The sequence below is a fragment of the Rhineura floridana genome, chromosome 7, assembly GCF_030035675.1.
Source record: "Rhineura floridana isolate rRhiFlo1 chromosome 7, rRhiFlo1.hap2, whole genome shotgun sequence".
In the NCBI taxonomy this organism is placed as follows: Eukaryota; Metazoa; Chordata; class Lepidosauria; order Squamata; family Rhineuridae; genus Rhineura; species Rhineura floridana.
The window spans coordinates 48,003,108-48,025,214 of NC_084486.1; the positions used below are offsets into that span (position 1 = coordinate 48,003,108).

The following is a 22,107-nucleotide window of genomic DNA, read 5'->3' on the forward strand; positions in this document are numbered from 1 at the left end:
TATAAATAAATATATCAATAAATCAAGCAGTCTGCATATGAGTGACATCTGCATGTGAGTGACATAGTTTGTTCAAATAAACCTTGGAAATGATAGACGGATAATATAAGTTCTGTAGATTGTATCCAGTCTATCAGAGTTTTTACCCCTGAACCTCCAGAGCATTTTCTCATAATGTTTTGATGCTGATATCATAGTTTTAGGGAGTGCTTATACTGGTGAGCAGAGTCTCTCAAACAATGAAGCTGACTGACTGAAGGAATAAATTATAAGTAACATGGACACTGATAACAGCAGGTCATCAATTGTATCTGAAGAAGTGGACTCAAGTCCATGAAAATGTATGCCATGGTAAGGCTGGAATTCTATACTTGCTTACCATGTAGTAAGTCCGCTGGGATTTTGGTAGATATGCATAGGATTGCCCTGTAAATGTTTAGTTAAGTGCATCATTCTGTTTCCAACTGGCCAGTTGGATGCTTCTGGGAAACTTACAAACAGGACATGGTGGCTGCAGCTCCCCTGTTTTTTGTCTCCAGCATCTGGCATTTAGAGGTGTACTATTAGCTATTATGGCTAATAATCATTGTTTAGCACTACCCAATTTCTAACGCATCTCATTCAGAAGGCCTGTAGAAGGTAACAGTACTATGAATAATGTTTTGAATGATCTATGTAATAGTTTTGGATTATCACATTAGTGGTTAAAGGTATGTAAATATAGTATTTGTAGAAAGTCTTCACATGGGTTTTTCAAGATAATCAGTTTGTAGTGCAATACTGCAATTGCTCAGTTAGTTGTATGAGATCCAGATGTTTTTACTCAAGGGAATGTGTGTCTCTTTCAGTGACTGTATTTTCCCCACATTCAAATAATATATTGTTGCTGTGGGTATGTGATCTTTTTTTCCTCACTAGCTGATGGCACCAATACAATTAGAAATCCCAAGTGGAATGAAAAATATCATAATGGATAGTGCCCTTGATATCACTAATAATACAGGACATAATTTACTAAGCCCATATCATATCCTGACTAAGCAATCAGGTCTGCAAAGATGGATATCAGACAGGAGCTGAATTTCAAAGCAAAGAGATGATTCAGATATAATGCTATATTATTTTTTGGCATTATGTGAGTGAGCAGTGAGATCATGCTCTCTCCTGTGTGTGGCTATTCCCTCCTTTCCTCCAGACCAGGTTTGAGGCAACCCATAGTTTGCAGGTTTGTCTGAATAGTTGGAGGTATAGTTTGTATTTGACCTAATTAAAAACTAGCATTTGCCCATGTACATATAAAGCTTCATGGAGAAAGGGCAGGATAAAAATGTAACTAAATAAAAAATTGAATACTGCTTCAGAGCAATATAGAGGTAGAAAAATAGAATTAGATTATACGTACATGGTAGTTTGTACTCAAAGTGCTCTTCTCTCCCCCCCCAATTAAATTAGTGTGCCACAGTTTAATTGAGTGGCCCCAATTTAAGAAAAACAAAGAGAATAGTATTTCCATCTACCCTTTTTAACGTTGTGTGTGTATCTCTCTGTGCCTCTAAAGTTATTTTGTTTTTATTTGCCTTGGCAGAAAGGGAGGAGGAAGAAGAAGAAATTCTCCCTCTTGATATGATGGATGAAGATGATGTGAAATTAATGGAGGAGCTTGCTCAAAAGGCATCTTTTATAACAAGAGACCTGTCTTCCAAGTAGGTGCTTGCAAAGCAGGGAGCAGTGAATATTGCAACGTTTCCAGTGTCTGCTTAATTGTTGAGACTTTATTCAGCATACATTGATGTAAACAAGGCATGTCAGACTTCAAATGCAAAGAGCCTTGACAGATGAAGGCCTTTTTCGTATAGGGTTAACTCTACTGTTCTTTTGTGTTTTACTATCCCAAACCGTATTAAGCAATAACCCCTTCTCTGTGTATTAAGAGTAACTGCAGATTGCAGTTTTTTTTAAAAAAATGTCAGAAGTATGTGCTCAGCTGCTGCAGAGAGTGCATTCACATATTCCAAAAGGGGTGGGGTGGAGAGGGAGGGGCAAGGGTAAAGGTTTAATGGTGCATTCACAATACCATGGGTAATGGGAGGAGGAGCTTCAGTGTGCTTTGAAATGAGGTCAAGGGCACCTGTGACATTAATGGAATCCCTGTCTCCACAGCAGAGCACCTGCAGTAGTTGTATTTGTTGGTGAAAGAATCTCAACTTACCATTAACTTGGGCTAGTTGTCAGAAAATGAAATGACAAAGTACTTGATAATGCAATAAATGCTGGGTAATCTAGTGACAACTGCATCTGCCCCATTGGTTAACCACAACATTTAGAAAAGCCTTCAGTGGCAGGTGATTTGACCAGTTCAGTTTTTAAAAACAGTGTAAAGGAGTAGCATTATGGAGAAAATTGGAAGTATGTTTTTAGTATAAATGTTCCTTTGTAGTCCTGTTTGTTAAATAAATATTTTTAAATGTAAGAGTTACATATTATTCATATGAGAATCTGATTAATCTTTCACTCTGTAGTGAACCTGTCCATGCCAAGAAACGTAAGAATGAGAGTGTGATTGAGAAGTATGAGAAGAAGCCAAGGCGCATGCAGACTGAGTCTGAAAAAGAACTTATTTATCTGCTTCCCATCAAAGATAAATGTGGAATTATTCCACAGACCATGGAAAAGCCAGGTGAGCCACAATCAGTATTGCCAAGGAAGCTGTTAGTTTGTTTAAGATCTGGAGTGTTTGCGCTGTTGAATTTTTAAAGGGCATGCTTTTTCTTGTAGTTGCCAGTATTGAAGGGGAAGAGGAGGATGCAGCAGAAGAGATGAAAATGGCACACGGTAACTAAGGTTCTTTAAAAAAACTCATTTGGACAGATGAAATATTAATGGACTCCTCATTCAAACGGTGTTACTGTTCTTGAATCATTTTAGTGTAAATTACTTACTTGGCTCAGAGAACATTTTGTGGGTTTTGTTCCATGGTGTGTTACTGGACAGAGCAAGTAAAATAAGTATAATACTGCCAAGGAAATAAATTGCACTTCAACTACTTCCAGATGTTGCATTTATGGAGTCAAATTTGAATTGAAAGCTGATCCAGGCAACTTGCAAAGTAGAACAGAAGCCTGTACTATTATTTGAAAGTCTTGGATTAATATAATTGAATGACCCCACCCACCCTGAGAAGCCCAATCAACTCCTAAGAGATCTGTTTACAAGTTAAGAATAAGAGTTTGAAAAAAGGCTGATGGGGATACCAACAGAAGATTCTTGTCTCCATTACAAATGCCCACCCTTTCCAGCTCTAGCACATCTAGGGCACACAGCACACACATCTACACATATGATCTAAAATGTTAATTCATTTTTTCTTTATCACCAGCCCTTGAAGAACCATTGCCTGTTCTCACTGCTGAAGAGCTGTTAGTTCATAGGAAAAGGAAGCTACAAGAGAAAAAGATACACATAGCTGCCTTAGGATCTGCCATCTTGTCTTATCCAGAAAATAATGTAAGTATCATTACAACTGCACTGAAACTGGCCGAGAGAATGTGTTTTTCATGTTAAAGATGCAGATGCATATTTAGAACAGAAAGAAATGTTGGATTTTATGGCTTGGCACAGTGAGGTGTCACGGTTATGTGCTGTTGTCCATGCTGTCAGCTTATACAGTTTGTGTGATTGCTTTATGGAATGGAAGGGACAATTTCCTTTTCTTAGGCTTTTTTTTTACAGGCTTACGCTTGGATGCTATTGAAAATGTATTATGTATGGAACTAAATTAATGCTATTAATCTTGCTTTGATTCTTTTTTCCCTCAACATTTTTGTCCTCCTTTAGGAGGTTGTTCTCTAAAAACAAAGTGACAGGCAGTACTTCAGTTTAGGGATTTGGCCTGTCAGCGCCAGGTTAAAACGTACCTCTTCTCCCAGGCATTTTAAACACATTTTAATTACGTTAATCTTTTTAATCAGTTAATCTTTTTACATTATAACATCTTGTATTTACACGTCATACTTATAGTATTTTAGTATATTAACAGTTCACCGTTGTATTTTTTGAGTGTCCGAATTTATATGTCGTTTTAAATTGTATATTGGTTGTTTTATTCTGTTGTGAACCGCCCAGAGAGCTTCGGCTATGGGGCAGTATAGAAATTAAATAAATAAATAAATAAAACCAAACCAAACCACTGAGGGAAGATAAAAACTGCTTTCCTGCCCTGAATTGAAAGGGTTTATTTATTTTATTTATTTAAAATATTTATACCCCGCCCTTCTCCAAAGACTCAGGGCGGCTTACAATTAAAACAATAATTAGATTAAAAACCAGAACAATTAAAATCAAACAAGAATACAATTAAACAATTAAAAGTACATTAAATCCAAAATAGATTAAAAAGGGATAAACATTATTAATTAAAAGCCCGTCTAAATAAAACAGTCTTCAACTGGGCACGAAAAGACGATAACGAGGGAGCGTTACGAACCTCATTGGGGAGGGAGTTCCATAATCCAGGGGCAGCCACTGTCGGAAGGCAGAGCTGGGGTCCCAATCCCGGGGAGCTGGATCCCGGAGAGTTGGGAGAAGAGTATTCGGATGGATGGCAGAGGGAAGGGGGAGGAACTTCCCCCCTTTGGAGCGAAGACAAAACAGAGGAACTGCCAGTGATAAGGTCGCTTAGCAACGGGGAGCCTGAGCCCTCCCTGGACATTCTCACGCCTCCCCCTCTTTCAGGCTCAGAGCAAGAGGGGGAAGAGGGAGGGCTGCTCACAGCCGAAAAGCAGGGAGGCAGTTTACCATCAGCTCCTCCCCTATCCCCCATCCTGGAATCGGAAACTTCAGAAGAGGAGGGGGTGATGCTTCCCCCCTCACCGCGCACACGCAGACAGCTGAAAAGACAGGAGAGAAGGGGGGGAAGGCGGGCAGTACCTGAGGGGCAGTTAAGGAGGAGCGAAAGATTGTGCGCCCGTTTGGCCCCTTCTTAAAGAACAGGCGGGAAGAAGTCCCTTGCTCTGTCAACTTTCTCCCAATGCCGCAGGACCTGTATCCCTGTATTGATTCATGAGAAAACGCAGTCTTTGTTTGGACATTACCCTAATAAAACACGAATTAACTACAATCGTTGGTCTGGTTCCTGAGTCACATCCTGGGCCTGACAGCTTGACAGAGCCACCTAAATCACCCTCAACGCTCTCTTCACTTGGCTGGGACAAGATGTCAAAGGGAGCAGCGGGGGGGACGAACCCCACTTCTGAGACGGAAGAAGTGGAACTCCTGAGGACTAAGGTAGCTGATTTGCACACGGATGTTCAAGCCCTGCTAGCAGCAGTCAAGGCGCTGAAGACGGATAATCAAACCTTGAAGGCCACGATAGACCAGATGCGAACAGCCCCTCCAGCTGCCGTAGTAAAGGTTCCCATTGGATTGCCCCCAAAATACGCGGGACAAAGTGATCAGTTGGCAACCTTCGTGGCTCAATGCGAGTTATATCTGGATGTCAGGCACACGGAATTTCCAGACGATGGGGCTAATGTAGCTTTCGTGATTAGCCTCCTGGAGGGAGAAGCTGCAAAATGGGTGACTCCGTATCTCGTGAGAAAGGATACTGTCTTAGGAAGGTACAGAGGATTTATACAGGAGATGACCGAGATGACCGAGACCCGCAAAGGGCTGAAACAGTAGCGCGGCAACTAGGCGCTCTGAAGCAAGCTAAAGGGACTGTTTCCGAGTACACTAACGCTTTTAAAATTCTGTCCCAGGAAACTGGTTACAATGACGCCGCCCTGATGTTTATGTACCGGAGTGGATTAAATGCTGAAATCCTGGATGAGTTGGCCAGGACCTCCCCCCCCCGGCTGACCTACCAGGGCTCATCCGGCTATGCCTACAGATAGATCACCGGATGGAAGGAAGGCGCCTGGAAAGGAAGCAGGAGGTCCCGAGATACTCAGCCTCGACATCCCGCAACAAGACCCTTCCCACTACAGGGATGGCAGGTAATGCAACTGAGGGACAGGGAGGGGCTAGGTCAAGACTGTCAGAAGAAGAAAAGGAAAGACGACGCCGGGAACGTTTATGCTTTTATTGTTCAAAGCCGGGCCATGTGGCCAGAGACTGTGGACTGAAAGGGGGGAAAGCCGAGCCGTCGGGAAACTAGAACACCCAGTCCACGTGCAGGCCGGTGGACTGGGGGCAGCGTTGTATAAAGGCCCTCCAACGATCCAACCTCCCTCAAAGGGGGTGTTGGTCTTGCCTATTCGGATTACAACTTCCAGAGGAGTGGTGTTTAATTCCACTGCCTTAATTGACAGTGGAGCCTCCACAAATTTTATTGATGCAAAGTTAGTCAAGCATCATGGAATTTCCCGGTGGAAACTGGATGCTCCCCTAGCTGTGGAGACTATCGATGGGAGACCCCTGAAGTCAGGAGGGGTGACACAAGCCACGGAGGAAGTGAAACTTCAAATCCCTGGGCACGAAGAGTTCATTTTGCTATACGTGTCAGATCTCTCGAACTTTGAGGTGATTCTGGGAATGCCCTGGCTAGCAAAGCATGAACCCAAAATAAGTTGGAAGGAGGCGGTGGTGTGGTTCACCTCACAGTATTGCCAGGAGAACTGTCAACCAGAAGGAATCAAGAACACCTTAGTGGGGGCAGTGCAAGAGATCGAGCAAGTGACCCTGCCGCCAAAGTATGAAGAATTCAAAGATCTGTTTGATGAAAAAGAGGCAGAGACTTTACCCCCCCACCGCCCTTACGACTGTGTGATTGATCTAGTGCCAGGAGCCAGCATCCCATCAGGGAGAATCTACTCTCTCACAGAGAATGAGAGGGAGGCCCTGAAGGAATTCCTGGATAAAAACCTGAGGCGAGGATTCATACGCCCCTCACAATCCCCTGCTGGAGCGCCACTATTGTTTGTGAAAAAGAAGGGGGGGGGACTCAGACCCTGTAACGACTATCGCGCATTGAACCAGATCACTATCCCCAACAGCTACCCGCTGCCCCTGATCTCAGAGTTGCTGGACCGACTGCGCTCTGCAAAAATCTTCACGAAGTTGGATTTGAGAGGAGCGTACAATCTGATCAGAATGAAGGAGGGAGATGAATGGAAAACAGGATTCTTGACCGCTTACGGACAGTATGAATACCTGGTCATGCCGTTCGGGCTTTGTGGAAGTCCAGGAATTTTTCAAAAATTCATGAACGACGTGTTTAGAGACTTGTTGGACACGTATGTAATCTGTTACTTAGATGATATCCTGGTGTTCTCAAAGAACCAGGAAGACCACGGCCAGCATGTGAAGACGGTGTTGAAGAGACTGAGAGAAAATCACCTGTATGCTAAATTAGAGAAATGTGGATTTGACCTCAAGTCTCTAGACTTCCTTGGATATCGAATCTCAGCGGAAGGCGTGGAGATGGACCCAGGGAAAGTAAGCTGCATATTGGACTGGGGCCAACCTGTCACCAAAAAGGATGTACAACGGTTTTTGGGGTTTGCCAATTATTACAGAAAGTTCATTCCAGGGTTTTCCAAATTAACAGCTCCTCTGACTGACTGTTTAAGGGGGAAGAAGAAGTTTCAATGGACAGAGAACGCCACCGAGGCCTTTGAGGAGCTGAAGAGAAGGTTTGCTACTGAGCCCATTCTGCGCTTTGCTGATCCGAACCGCCCTTTCGTAGTGGAAGCAGATGCTTCAGATTTTGCCATCGGGGGGGTCCTGCTACAATTAGACCAAGAAGGGAAGGAGCTGCACCCCTGTGCGTACTTCTCTCGGAAGTTAAAGCCTGCAGAGAAGAACTACACAGTTTGGGAGAAGGAGCTGCTGGCCATCAAGGACTCTTTTGAAAACTGGAGACAATACCTAGAGGGGACCTCTCATCGAATTGAAGTACGCTCCGACCACAAGAATCTTGAAAGCCTCCAAACAGCCAGAAAGCTGAACCAGAGACAGATAAGATGGTCCCAGTTCTTCACTAGGTTTAACTTCCAGATTACTTACCATGCCCAAGCCAAAAACCAGAGAGCGGATGCCTTATCCAGACAGCCACAATACAAAGAAAGTGAATCCGAGGACCAGCCTCAGTACATAATCCCGCCAGAGAAATAAACGTTGGGAGTATGCCAGCCTTCATGGGAAGAGGAACTCAAAAAGGCACAACAAGAAGATGCAGACATGCTAAAATATCAGCAGGAGACGGGACAAGGTCAAGACTCAGAAGTAACCTTTCACTGGAGAAATGGACTGTTATGGTTCAAAACCGCCAGATATGTGCCAGAAGGGGAATTAAGGCTCAGAATCCTACGCCAGTGTCATGATTCCATCACAGCGGGACACTTTGGGATTTACAAGACCATTCAGAACATGGCCAAGGACTTCTGGTGGCCTAAAATGCGTCGGGATATTGAGAGTTATGTAAAGTCCTGCTCTGTCTGTCTGCGGACAAAAACACAAACAGGGACACCAGCAGGACTGTTACAACCGTTGCCTGTCCCACACGAACCCTGGAAGGACCTCTCCATGGATTTTATAACTGATCTACCCAAGTCCCAAGGAATGACAGCCATCTTAGTAGTGGTGGATCTACTTACCAAAATGGCACACTTTCTTCCTTGTGCAGGGGCCTTAGAGGCTAAAGAAACGGCCAAGTTATTCATAAAAGAAGTCTACCAGCTGCATGGATTGCCAAACAGCGTAGTCTCAGACCGAGGAACTCAGTTCACAGCCAAATTTTGGAGAGCAATGTGGAAACAGTTGCAGACGGAATTAAAACTCTCCCCCGCCCATCACCCCCAGACAGATGGGCAGACGGAACGCTTGAACGCCGTTTTGGAAAGATATTTACGAAGTTATGTGTCCTATCAACAGACTGACTGGGTATCATATTTGCATTTTGCAGAGTTCGCCTACAACAATTCTCTGCACTCCAGCACTCAACAAACCCCGTTCTTCGCTAATTATGGATTCCATCCTAAAGTCTTTCCAAGCAGCTCAGAAGGAATGCTGGTACCGGCAGCTGAGAACTTCCTTAAGGAATTGCAAGCGGCGCAACAGACACTGAAACAGCAGTTAAACGAAGCCAAAACGGAGTACAAGCGACTTGCTGACCTGCACAGGAAGGAGGGCCCCCCCCCTTCAACCGGGAGACCAGGTATGGCTGTCCACCCGCTTCCTCCAGATGCCGGGCAAATGTAGAAAATTACAAGACAAGAGGGTGGGTCCTTTCGAAATAGAAACTCAAATCAATCCCGTGGCGTACCGACTGAAGCTGCCTGACACGTTTAAAATATATCCTGTGTTCCATCGATCCCTCTTAACGAAAGCTGCCCCTCCCAGTGAGTTACGGCTGGAGGAACCTCCCGGAGCTCCACTCCTGGTAAATGAGCAGCTTGAGTTTGAAGTTGAGGAGATCTTAGATTCCAGGATCAGACGCCACAAGCTGCAGTACTTGATTCACTGGAAAGGCTATGGGGTGGCTGACAGATCATGGGAAGATGCAGCTGATGTGCATGCTCCAGAATTGGTAAAACTTTTCCATCAACGTTTTCCCCACCGTCCCAAGCCAGACAAGGGGAGGGGGGCACAGCCTGGGAGGGGGGATGGTGTCGGAAGGCAGAGCTGGGGTCCCAATCCCGGGGAGCTGGATCCCGGAGAGTTGGGAGAAGAGTATTCGGATGGATGGCAGAGGGAAGGGGGAGGAACTTCCCCCCTTTGGAGCGAAGACGAAACAAAGGAACTGCCAGTGATAAGGTCGCTTAGCAACGGGGAGCCTGAGCCCTCCCTGGACATTCTCACGCCTCCCCCTCTTTCAGGCTCAGAGCAAGAGGGGGAAGAGGGAGGGCTGCTCACAGCCGAAAAGCAGGGAGGCAGTTTACCATCAGCCCCTCCCCATCCCCCATCCTGGAATCGGAAACTTCAGAAGAGGAGGGGGTGATGCTTCCCCCCTCACCGCGCACACGCAGACAGCTGAAAAGACAGGAGAGAAGGGGGGGAAGGCGGGCAGTACCTGAGGGGCAGTTAAGGAGGAGCGAAAGATTGTGCGCCCGTTTGGCCCCTTCTTAAAGAACAGGCGGGAAGAAGTCCCTTGCTCTGTCAACTTTCTCCCAATGCCGCAGGACCTGTATCCCTGTATTGATTCATGAGAAAACGCAGTCTTTGTTTGGACATTACCCTAATAAAACACGAATTAACTACAATCGTTGGTCTGGTTCCTGAGTCACATCCTGGGCCTGACAGCCACTGAGAAAGCCCTATGCTGTGTCTGTGCAAGAAAAACTTGCGAAGAGGGTGGAATAGTGAGAAGAGTCTCACCAGATGATCTCAAAGGCCGAGCAGGTTCATAAGGGGAGATACAATCTAACAGATAGCCTGGACCTAGGCCGTATAGGGCTTTATAGGTCAAAACCAGCACTTTGAATTGTGCCCGGAAGCAAATTGGCAGCCAGTGGAGCTGGTACAACAGAGGGGTTGTATGTTCTCTAAGTCCAGCACCAGTTAACATTCTGGCTGCAGCTCTTTGTACCAATTTAAGTTTCCGAGCAGTCTTCAAGGGCAGCCCCACGTGGAGCGCATTACAGTAGTCTAATCGGGATGTAACTAGTGCATGTGTCACCATAGTCAAGTCTGACAAATCAAGGAACGGGCGCAGCTGGCGTATCAGTCTTAATTGAGCAAAAGTTCTAATTGAGTTCTAATTTTTCACAGATTGTGTAGATGCTGGATTAAGCTAAAATCCTATCATAAACACCGCAAAAAAACATTGGAGGTGTGATTGCAGTGCTTGGAAAACTTGGACTCTTCTCTCAGATATGAATCCATTGAAGTTGAAAGCTTTACATGAAAAATGGATGATGTTGCAGGAGTTGATGTAAAGATATAACGTTACTAATTTACACCTATATGAATATCTAGAGTACAGTATGGTCTTGGACTTGGTGTGTACAGTAGGGCCCCACTCATGCGGCAGGTTACATTCCAGGTCCCCACCGAAAAGCGAAAACCACCAGAAAGTGGGGCCCTACTGTATTCCAGCCACCGTGCTCCAGCTGACAGCGATCAGCTGTAGCGCGGAGAGCTCCAGCTGCCACGCTACAGCTGACAGCGATCAGCTGTAGCATGCTAGCTCCCTGCCCTACAACTGATCAGCTGGAGCACGTGGTTGGCTGGAGCGCGGGGAGCTCTCATGCTGCAGCTGATCGCTGTCAGCTGGAGTTCCCCACGCTACAGCTGATTGCCCCGCTGGCGCTGCTGTATTAGTGGAATGCCGAAAAGTGGAGCGCCGAAAAGCAGGGCCCTACTGTATATTCTTCAAAGATTGCAGTAGTAGTTTTCCCTCTCTACAAAAACAGTGTGTACATAAACTTCATTTGGTTTACCTGTATTTGCCAGTGTATATTTCATGGGTATGTCATCTTTGAGCAGATAAAGAAGCTGAAAGAGTTACGTGCAATGTTAATGGAACAAGATCCCAATGTGGCTGTGATTGTGCGGAAGCTGGTGATGATTTCTCTGATGGAACTATTCAAAGATATTACTCCATCTTACAAAATCAGGCCTTTAACTGAGAGAGAGAAAAACACAAAGGTGAGGTTGCAGTGGTTTTGAGAGTTGTTTGATCTAAAGTTGGGAGGATCAGACAACTTGCTATTTATATGGAGGACAAAATAAGTGCTTTTGTCTGTGAAATGATTTCTGCTGGTTTGCGTTTTGAACTTCTTCAGTAGCCCACAGTTTTTAAGTGTAGTTGTTAAAAAATTGCATTTTGTTTACCAAACATGAAGACTTAACCCTTCTTACAAAACTATTGGATAATTGCGTTTCCTAAATGCTTCTTGAAAATAGTATATTACTCATTGCAATATGAGTTAAGTTAGAGAGAGCCAGTGGTGAGACTGTTGAAATAGGATTGAAGAGATCCAGGTTCAAGTCCCCACTCAGCCAAGAACTTCACTGGGATGACCTTGGGCTAGTCACTGTGTCAGACTAACCTACCTCATGATGAATGAAGGGGCAGAGGGGAACCATGTTTGAAGCCCTGAGCTCCTTGGAGGGTATAAAAATTTAATAAAGTTCTGGTGGATGTATCATTGTCTAGTAAAGAAGAATCTGGAGTTCTGACTGTATATCATAACAATGTAAGCATAAAAATAGATATAAAAATTAAAATGAAACCTGAGAGTTAAAAATACAGTTTTCTCCATGTTTTAGCCATTTGTCTTTGAAGCAAAGGTGTCCCTGGCAGTAGATGCTTCTAAGGGATGTGTGTGAGGTGAATTATTGCTATGTGCCCCATTAACAGCTTTCACGGGCCCTAAAAATGGTTCCCTCCTTATTTTTTTCTTTATCTGTGTAGCAGAGATTTTCGGTATTCAGACTGGGGTTTTATTTTACTCTAAGGGTATTTCCAGGTGAAGGAAAAGGTGCCTCTATGACATCATGTACATTCCTACCTTCTGTTTTGCACAAGTAGGTTTTACCCTACCACAAAGAATGTCTGTGGTGTAGAGAGACATCTTCTGAAACTTAAAATCCTGTGCAGTTGTCACACAGTGGATATATGGCAATGTATTTTTCCATTATTTCTTTGTATATACACAGGTTAGAAAAGAAACTCAGAAATTAAGAGAATTTGAAGAAGGTCTTGTGAGCCAATACAAGTTTTATTTAGAAAATCTGGAGCAATCTGTGAAAGGTATACCATACAGAGTGAGTGTGGAGGGGGATGTGCTCTTAAATTATCTTGGTGTAGAAAATAAGCAGCTTTGGGTAGCCCTAACACAAAGCATGGAGAAGATCCCAGGTTCAGTCCCTAGAATCTCCATTTTTGATCTTGAATTACCTGGCCTGGGAAAGGCTTCTTCCCAAGACCTAAAAAAGCTGTTGCCAGTCTGGTGGCCATGGGCAAGCTTCACATGCTTAACCCTCTGTTTGTCTGGGGGAAAACTTAATTTGGACATCATACATGGTAATCTGGGACCCTTTAGCACTGGATCATCCCCCCCTTTTTCTCCCCTCCTCCGTGAGGTAGACATGTATTAATCTCTCTGCCTAGGTTAGCACCCTGATAGGGATGCAAGTCACCTGTTCCCTAGTTATCAGATGGATCTTTTGACGAGTGGGACTGAGCAGTAATCTCCTTCCTCAGATGATCTGCACCTTAATCTACTCCTGTTTAAGCATTGATTTTATGGCTTAAACACATAAAATGATAAATTGTAATATCTAGGGGTCTCCGATCACCACCTTCTCCAAAGAGTCTTAGAAATGTTTCCTTATGGGAAGAGGCATTCCCTGTCTTACCCAAACAGCATGAAATTGAAAGGATGTCAAAGTCCATTTTCATAAGCAAGACTTAAATTAATTTTGTATTTCTACAATCTATAAATTAAAGGAAAAAGTTACGTTGGCTAAACGTTATACTGGATTTTAAAATTGTTCAGTTTTGATTTTGTATTAACTGCACTGAAGTGATACCTTTGGACTATAGACATTTGTAGTGTCACTAGGAAAACATGGCCTTTTCTCATCTACTACTACAGCATGTAAATATATTGTAGTTCTCTCTATTTTCAATTTGCCCTGTTGTCTTGTTTTGTACATCAAATGCCTACAACCCAGATGTGACTTTGGTACTGTCTTAAGTGTCCTGGGAAATGATTAAGTAAAGAGAGCTTCCTTGTCTCGGATCCAAGTTTTTGAAGACAAAACTAAAGAACAACAGTGCTAAGTCTTCTTTCAAAAAAGTAGCACACCAAAAAATTAGCAGGAGAAAAAGCTATGATGAGGAGCCAATGAGCATTAAAAAGGATATGATTGTAAGCCCTTTGTGTCCATGTGGCAAGAAATTCAGATAACAGACATTAATATTAGTGATTATAGAAGCCGGGAAGGAAAAATATTCAGGTTTTTATACAATATTTATCTTAGACTGGAAGCAAAGAAAGCTGAAGAAAAGCAATGTGATTTCACTGAAAGCGTACAAAGGCCTTGCGGAGATTGCTGTGAAGTGCTTGTGTGAGCTGTTGGTGGCCCTGCCTCACTTCAACTTCCACAATAATATTATTGTACTGGTTGTACCACTCATGAATGATACTGCAAAACAGGTAGGCATAGCATATTGACTCTGATAGCAGCTATTATGCTGAAAGATTTAGACTTTCAAAAACAGTTGTGTGCCATTCCAAAGCAAGTATAATTCATTTTCTGTTAAGTTAAAAATCTGTGCTCATGGCATTTTATATTTTTGATCCAGAGAGCAGTGTTGGTTAAATAGACAATATTTTTCTTGTGTAGTAGAAATCAAAAATCCTAAACTGAGACTTCTAACTTCCCAGATTTCTAAAATGTGCTGTGATGCAGTAAAGAGCCTCTTCAAGCAGGATAAGCTTGGATTTGCCTCACTTGGTGTGGTGAAGGTAATTTCTGGCCTTGTGAAAAGCCACAATTATGATGTTAGATCTGAGGTAAGTTTCTGGATGTGGGGTGCTCTCGCTCTCTCACTCTCTCTGAGCTAAAAATGGGCTTTAAATATTTACTGTTCCTTTTTGAAGTAGTATCAAATATTATTGTAAACAAAAACACATGTCCTGAATGTAACTCTTTCAGTTCATCATGACTTATTGCCAAGAATGAAAAGTATATATGTGTATATATATGAAAGAGAAAGAAATTATCTCAAGTGGTTTCATGTTCTGCAAGATCTCTGCCTTTAAGGAATTTGAGAAATAAATGCTTGTGGATTTTCTTTAGGTGTTAATGACATTACTTCACCTAAGAATTAAGGAAGTAGAAGTAAAAAAAGATGCAGAAGACATCACACCAAAGAAGAGGTTCATGTCTTATAAAGAAAAAAGGAAAAATCTATCAAGGATGCAAAGAAAGGTAGTTTTTGTGCCATAGTGTGCACATGTCACTGGAATTTCATTAGAAATTAAAACTGTTTCTGGCCTGGATCTAAGAGCTATGCAACAAGTTCCGTGGCCCAAGGAGACTTTGAAACAGCACTTCCCTATGACAGATCCCTTTTGAAACTGGAGGGGACTTTCAGAAGTGCCTTGCATTATGATTTGTGAGGGAGCAGGTGCTATTTGAGAAAAAGTTAAACAACAACCCCCCACTAAACTTGCTGAAATTATTCGGTGCACCTAAATTATGTCTCATGGCTTTCAGTCGTTTTGTAGCCATGTGTGGAGAATTTTGAATAACAAATGTGTTAACACACTGCAAAACCCATCTCTGCAAATTGTTTCTTATTGGTTATTTATTTATTTATTTAATTCAATTTTTATACCGCCCATAGCAAAGCTCTCTGGGCGGTGTACAACCAATGAAGATATATAATTACATTCCATTTTAAAAAACACCAAATCCTCGAAACAACAGTTAGACAAACAGACAGGACATATAACTAACATAAACAACATTAAATACAAATACTAAAATACTAAAATGCTAAGATATTAAAAAATATTAAAATGCCTGGGCAAAGAGGAAGGTTTTCACCTGGCGCCGAAAAGATGGTAAAGTAGGCGCCAGGCGTACCTCGTCAGGAAGGGTGTTCCATAGTTCAGGGGCCGCTACTGAGAAGGCCCTCTTTCTTGTAGTCGCCTTCCGGGCGTCTTTCTGAGTAGGCACCCGGAGGAGGACCTTCGATGTTGAGCGTAGTGCCCGGGTAGGTTCATATCGGGAGAGGCGTTCCACCAGGTATTGTGGGCCCGTGCCGTGTAAGGCTTTATAGGTCAAAACCAGCACCTTGAATTGGGCCCGGAAACGTATAGGCAGCCAGTGCAAGCCAGCCAGAATTGGTGTCACATGTTCCGACCGCTTGGTCCCGATTATTAACCTGGCCGCTGCATTCTGCACAAGCTGCAGTTTCCGAACCATCTTCAAGGGCAGCCCCACGTATAGTGCATTGCAGTAGTCCAACCTTGAGGTTACCAGAGCATGGACAACTGAAGCAAGATGTTCCCTGTCCAGATACGGACAGGTTATGTGTTTGCAAGGATTTTTTATAGCTGATCCACTCGTCCTTTTGCTATTGAGAGGCTTTCAGTAGAGCTGAAAAGAGTTCAATTCCTATTTTTTCATGTTGCTTTACACATAAGGGCCCAGTTCACATGTAAAGCTAAACCACGGTTTACAGCTACATGGGCAAACTTTAGTATCCTTGGGCTCATGCAGTCCCTTCACTTCCTCCTGCATGGCTGGGAGAATGGCTTCTGCTGAGTTTAGTTTTTCTTTCAAAGAATCTCTGCTTAGCATTGTGTATGAATTAGAGCTTCTTTAGCAACTAACCATGGTAGAAGTATGACTGAATATGGCAAAAAAATTCCAATCCAGTTTTGCAATTCTGGTTTTGAGAGCAAGCATGCAATGACAAACCATATGGATTGCCTGAACCAGGAAGTAACTACAGTAGGGCCCCGCTTTACAGCACTTCGCTTTACAGCGATTCACTAATACAGCAGTCTCAATTAGACGCAATTAGACTAAAGCCCCACTCATATGGCGCTTGTTCCGCTTTTATGGCAGTTTTCAGGCATCGCATGCCATTCCATTCAATGAGTTCCGCTTTACAGCGGTTTTTGCTTTACAGCAGGAGTCTGGAACGTAGCCCACCGTATGAGTGGGGCCCTACTGTATCTGAATAGGAATCCATAAGAGGAAGGGCCATGTGGTATGGTCCTGATCAGAAATATTACATGTGAACTGACCCAATGACTACAATTAATTGTTGTAATATTGCCAGAATGTTTGTTGTCTTATGAAAACGTTTATACATTTTCAGTGGAAGAAAGCAGAAGAGAAACTAGAACGAGAACTCTTAGAAGCAGAAGCCTCAGAGAGTGCGGAGAAAAAACTGAAGCTGGTAACTATTTCTCCATGTATGTGGTGTATGGGATTTTGTTATGCACAAGTGAAATGAGACCAGATCCTGCAAAACTTGTTCCAAATTCTTACTTTGGTGCTGTGGCTGGTGAGGAATGATGAGTTTCTGAGCATAAAATGAGGATGGGCTGCATGCACAATAACCACAAGGGCTGATACTACAATCTTGGATTTATCCTTCATCTTTATTGTTGGTGGTTGTTTTTGCTCAATACAACAGAGTGTAATAACAGACTAGTGGGCTGTTCATTCCTAGCAGTTCAATAATTACTAGTTTAGGGCATTATGAATTACAGTATTGTTTGTCCATAGCCATATCTATTGTAATTCACAATGCCCATAACAGTAATCAGGAACTGATTTTGCTAGCAATTAACTAATTCCTTGGAAACTTAAAGTGAGTTTGGATTGATGGCTTCAAAATTCAGGTTAGTATGTACAGAGCTTAAAAACAAGTCAGAATATTCCACACGTGTTCATCTGTGTGTGTCTTTTCCTTACAGCACACAGAAACCTTGAATATTATATTTTTAACTTACTTCCGAATACTGAAAAAAGCACAGAAGTCTCCCCTTTTGCCTGCTGTTTTGGAAGGTCTTGCAAAGTAAGTATTTCAAAGTAATTTCTGAGTGCTAATTCTTTTTAAAAAGTTACTAATAAGGCACTTCATATTGACGTGAAAACTCATTTATAAGTGTGTGGAAAAATGGGTTGCATCCCTTGGAGTAGGCTAATTAAAATTGATGGATCTAAATTAATCATGTCCATTAATATCAGTGGTCTTAGTTAAATGCAACCCATTTTTATACATTGCTTCAAATTATTTAGAAAAATTAAATTAAAAAGTCAGGGTAAAAGAAAACAGGAAGAATAAAAACATTTGAAATGCAATTCAGTTGTAAAATATCAAATTGATAAAGTTTTGTATGTGCTTTATTTTTATTTATTTTAGTTAATAGTATATATATCGTTTTACTTAAAAAAAAATCCTAAGCAGTTTACAAAAGAAGAAGAAGCAAGCATGTGTTTCTGTCTCATTTGTTGCTTTTATGAGTTTCCTATTTTGCTTAGACCCTATTTTGTTTTCAGAATGATTGCTGGCAAATGAAATGGAATGCTGTTTTTGTAGTGATGACAAGTAGTGTGATTAATGATCTTACTGCAAAAGAGAAGACTATTTAAGAACATCTCTTTGATTGTTGTATTTGAAAATAAATATAATTGCAATGGAATGCTTTGCGTTTGATAGAGAAATCTATAAATTCACAAATGTAACTCTTTGATTTTAGGTTTGCCCACCTCATAAACCTGGAATTTTTTGATGACCTTTTGCTTGTTCTCCATTCTCTTATTGTATCAGGGGTAAGTTTATCAATTGTCTAATTGAGATAAATACCTTTTGGTCTATGTCTTTGATTAATTTATCTTCTTTTAGGTGTTAAACCACAGGGAGAGCCTGCACTGTATTCTTTCTGCTTTTCGCATTTTGTCTGGTCAAGGTAAGGTTTGATTTTCATATTGAATTGCTTTTGTAATTAGCTTGAATGGGCTTGTTGCTGGTTTTGTCCGAGGAGCTTGAATGATCAAAGATAGAACAAAAAGGCTTTAATGTAGTGATTCTTAACCTTTTTCAGGTCACAGATCCCTTTAAGAATTGGATGAAAGCTATGGTCTCCCATAAATAAATAAATATAATTTGTTTTATTGAATTGGAACTTGACTGTTTTTGTGCCCATTTCATGGACCCCTGAAGCCCAGGGACTTCATGGACTGCAGGTTAAGAACCCCTGCTTTAATGTCTGTTAAGGGCCTTTAATGTCTCTCCATCCAAGGGAATGTGATAGAGTTTGAGAAGGGGCACGAGAGAGAGCAAGAAAGCACCTTTTGGTTTGAATCTGAGCCAGGAACAGTAGTACTTCTGCCTGTTTTGTTTTGTTTTTAAGAGATCTGCATTCTTCCATTTGGCTTTGGTTGTATATTTGTTATATATTACACAGACTCAACCAGTGTGTGCTTGGCTTCAAAGGCAACCAGACCCTGTAGCATTGCTTCTGAACTTGCCACTTGGGGAAGTGTGTTGCTTAACAATTAGAGTAGCAAACATACTTAATAGGTGTTATTTTGGATAGGTGATGTCCTTAACATTGATCCTTTGAAGTTCTACACACACCTTTATAAGACACTACTTAAACTACATGCAGGTAACTCCTGATTTAAATATGTTAAATATAGTTGTTTTCTTATCTGAATGTTCAGTATTTCTTTCATGGGTTTTATTTGATGTGGCATTACCTATTTAATACCACAGGTTATGGTCTTCTGCTGGTAACTGGAATTGTTTAGTGATAACAAAGCTAGAGTTCTCCCTTTTATAGTATGGTAGATAGGTTGAAATCATGTTTCTTGATATTTTCTCAACATAAATGTTATGTTATACTCTGTTATAAATACTCTGGCCCTTCAGCGCAGAAATAACCCATCAGTATAAATCCTTGGTGGAATTCTGCAGTGTTTCTTGCTTTGCTGAATAACTGCTGTGATTCTTAACTGATGAATCGCGCTTGAATAAATTAAAGGAATGGTATCGGGCAATCAGAATGCCTTCAGTTTTTTCCTGGTAATTTTCTTGATATATGTTTCTGCATTCAGATGAGGTTTTGAACTGTGTGTATCTTAAGGTGCTACGAATGAAGATGTGGCAATAGTGTTGCAATGCCTTGATGTGATGCTCACCAAACGTAGGAAACAGGTGTCCCAGCAGAGGGCTCTTGCTTTCATAAAGCGCCTCTCCACAGTAGCTCTTCATGTCCTACCAGACTCCTGCATTGGAATTTTGGCAACCAACAGAACGTTAATGCATGTAAGTTCTTATCAACATAGTTAATGATATCTTGCCGAATTGTAGATATAGTCCCACTTGGATCGGAAACTATTGGATGTTTCATAAAAGCTCACCCTGTTGAAATTTATACATTATATTTGAAACATGTCATACCTTGTAACTTCTACACACACACACAGAGCAATATAGATTGTTCCATTTAACTTTTAACTTTGTTGAACCAAGTTTTCATTCTTGCCAGAAGAGATGAAGTCATTCCACTATTTTGCCGCTCTCTCATCTTGTTTGTGTCTTCAGTTGTTCTTTCTGCTATGGGCATTGATGCCTTTGCTCTTTCATTTCACTGGATTTAGTTTTTAGAGAGAAAAAAGCCCACTGGGTCACTTGGTCACTCAAAGAATAAGGGTGACTTTTTCACTAGAGAAGGTTATAACAGCCTGCATGGATACTTAACTTAGAGGATAGCTCCAGGGACTGTGAACTTGATGACTTGCAGGATAAATATGCTGATGACAGTAAAGGGTATTTTATTTCAAGAAGAACTTTGATGGTGAGACTGCTTATTGGTTTTCAGCTAAGATGCAGGTAATTGCTGCAGTTTGAAAATGATGGTTCAGTTATCTTAAACGTAGTTTGAATTTTAATTGGAATTTCCTAGATACTGACCTGGTGTGCACTAAATTATGGTTTAACTCTATGTGGCTAAGCATGAATGAAGCATCGGACTTGCGTCCTTTCCTTCTCCTGCATGACTGGAAAGAGGATTTTTCTCTTGGTATTGCATACAAAACTGGTTTAAAACAAACAGTGGTTAGCTTCTAAATAAGCTATCTTCAAACCATGGGTTATGAAACTGGTTTTTTAAACTAATAATTGTTCAGTCTCTGGTTCATACGTAATGCTTAGCTGAGATTCTTTGAAAGTGAACTTCGATTTGACAAAAGTTCTACTCCCAATCAAGTTTGCTTAGACTTGTGGAAGCTCATCCAATTTAATGCTAAACCATGGTTTTAGCATTATGTGCAAAGGCAGCTATTGCATTGGACTGTTGTAAGATTTTTTCTTCTTGTTGTGGCCTGCCCTGAAGTGGGGTACAAATAAAATATTCCTTTAGCACAGTGAACAAAATGGTCCATGTATCAAATATTCTTAGCATGATTTGAAAATTATTACAGCAAACATGAGGTCTATGAAGTTGGTTCATTTTATTTTAAATGAAAGCAGAGAATATTTGAATTTTAACATGATCCAGCAGGCCATATACATTCGGACATCAATGATTAGTTATATTTTTAAGGTGATTTTATTTTCTGATGCAAACATAGTAACACCTTTGTAATGATTATTCCATTTCATGTGGGACTCCTTAAAAAAAATAATCCTTGGATGACATTTAAGACTTTCCCGAAGACAGACCTTCTCCTAGACAATGAATCTCAAGGGAGTGGACTTTACCTTCCTGAGCTAGAAGAACCAGAGTACTGTAATGCTCAGAATACAGCAGTGTGGGAATTGCATACTCTGCGGGTGAGTGTCACAGAGGCTAGCTTCTTGTCTTATTCTGTGCTTATAGGTGAGGAAGCCCTTTTTTCTCTTCAGAAAACTTGTTTTTTTCTTAAAATTTCTAGGATTGAAGGTTCTTATTTCATATGATTTTATTTACAGCGTTTATTTATTATTTAATTTGTATCCCACCCTTCCTCCCAGCAGGAGCCCAGGGCGGCAAACAAAGCATTAAAAACACTTTAAAACATCATAAAACAGATCTTAAAATACATTAAAACAAAACAACGTTAAAAACATTAAAAAAACAAACAACTTTAAAAAAGGGTTAAAAACATTAAAAAACATATTAAGCAATTCTAACACACACATTTTTCTACTGCAGTGAATCAGTTATCTTGGGTGGTGTACATTTTTTTTAATTTCAGAAACCTTTTTCATTCTTTTAATTCTTTTTTTGATTTGCATGTTCCCTCCTAAATTTATTTATTTCTTTATTATTTGATTTATATCCTACCCTTCCTCCCAGCAGGAGCCCATCATCTTAATTACTGAGAAAGTAATTAACAAAAGTACGTTTGAACTACCAGCCTCTCCCTCTCTTTTTCTCTTTTTTTTTGATCCCCATGGCTTGATCCCCACACTCGCCACCAAATCCTTTTGCTATATAGTTGAGCTCCATGGTTGATGCCAAGGAAATGAGTGTGAGACTGTCTGCCTAATACTGTGTTACTTTTTTGTATTAAAAGTTCAGGATGTATGAGTTCCAAAAACTTAAAGAATTGAATAACTAAATTGCGTGTAATATTTCATGTGGATGGTCATGTGCACGTTCTACATTTCATGTAGATGGTTACTTGCACATTCACCAG

At 41.4% G+C, this 22,107-nt stretch overlaps 1 protein-coding gene across 3 annotated transcripts in view; it reads left to right on the forward strand.

Annotated features, from left to right (window-relative positions):
* NOC3L (NOC3 like DNA replication regulator) overlaps window positions 1–22,107 on the forward strand; it is a 47,871-nt gene that overhangs the window by 1,500 nt on the left and 24,264 nt on the right. For all 3 annotated transcript variants that reach the window (XM_061635507.1, XM_061635509.1, XM_061635508.1), the window contains exons 3-18: window positions 1,586–1,703; window positions 2,520–2,677; window positions 2,776–2,832; window positions 3,377–3,504; window positions 11,425–11,586; window positions 12,601–12,694; window positions 13,930–14,105; window positions 14,337–14,465; window positions 14,752–14,883; window positions 16,790–16,870; window positions 17,394–17,494; window positions 18,180–18,252; window positions 18,326–18,389; window positions 19,020–19,091; window positions 19,569–19,750; window positions 21,131–21,259. In XM_061635507.1, coding sequence (XP_061491491.1) covers window positions 1,586–1,703; window positions 2,520–2,677; window positions 2,776–2,832; window positions 3,377–3,504; window positions 11,425–11,586; window positions 12,601–12,694; window positions 13,930–14,105; window positions 14,337–14,465; window positions 14,752–14,883; window positions 16,790–16,870; window positions 17,394–17,494; window positions 18,180–18,252; window positions 18,326–18,389; window positions 19,020–19,091; window positions 19,569–19,750; window positions 21,131–21,259 — 1,856 coding nt within the window. The remainder of the gene's footprint in view (window positions 1–1,585; window positions 1,704–2,519; window positions 2,678–2,775; window positions 2,833–3,376; window positions 3,505–11,424; window positions 11,587–12,600; window positions 12,695–13,929; window positions 14,106–14,336; window positions 14,466–14,751; window positions 14,884–16,789; window positions 16,871–17,393; window positions 17,495–18,179; window positions 18,253–18,325; window positions 18,390–19,019; window positions 19,092–19,568; window positions 19,751–21,130; window positions 21,260–22,107) is intronic.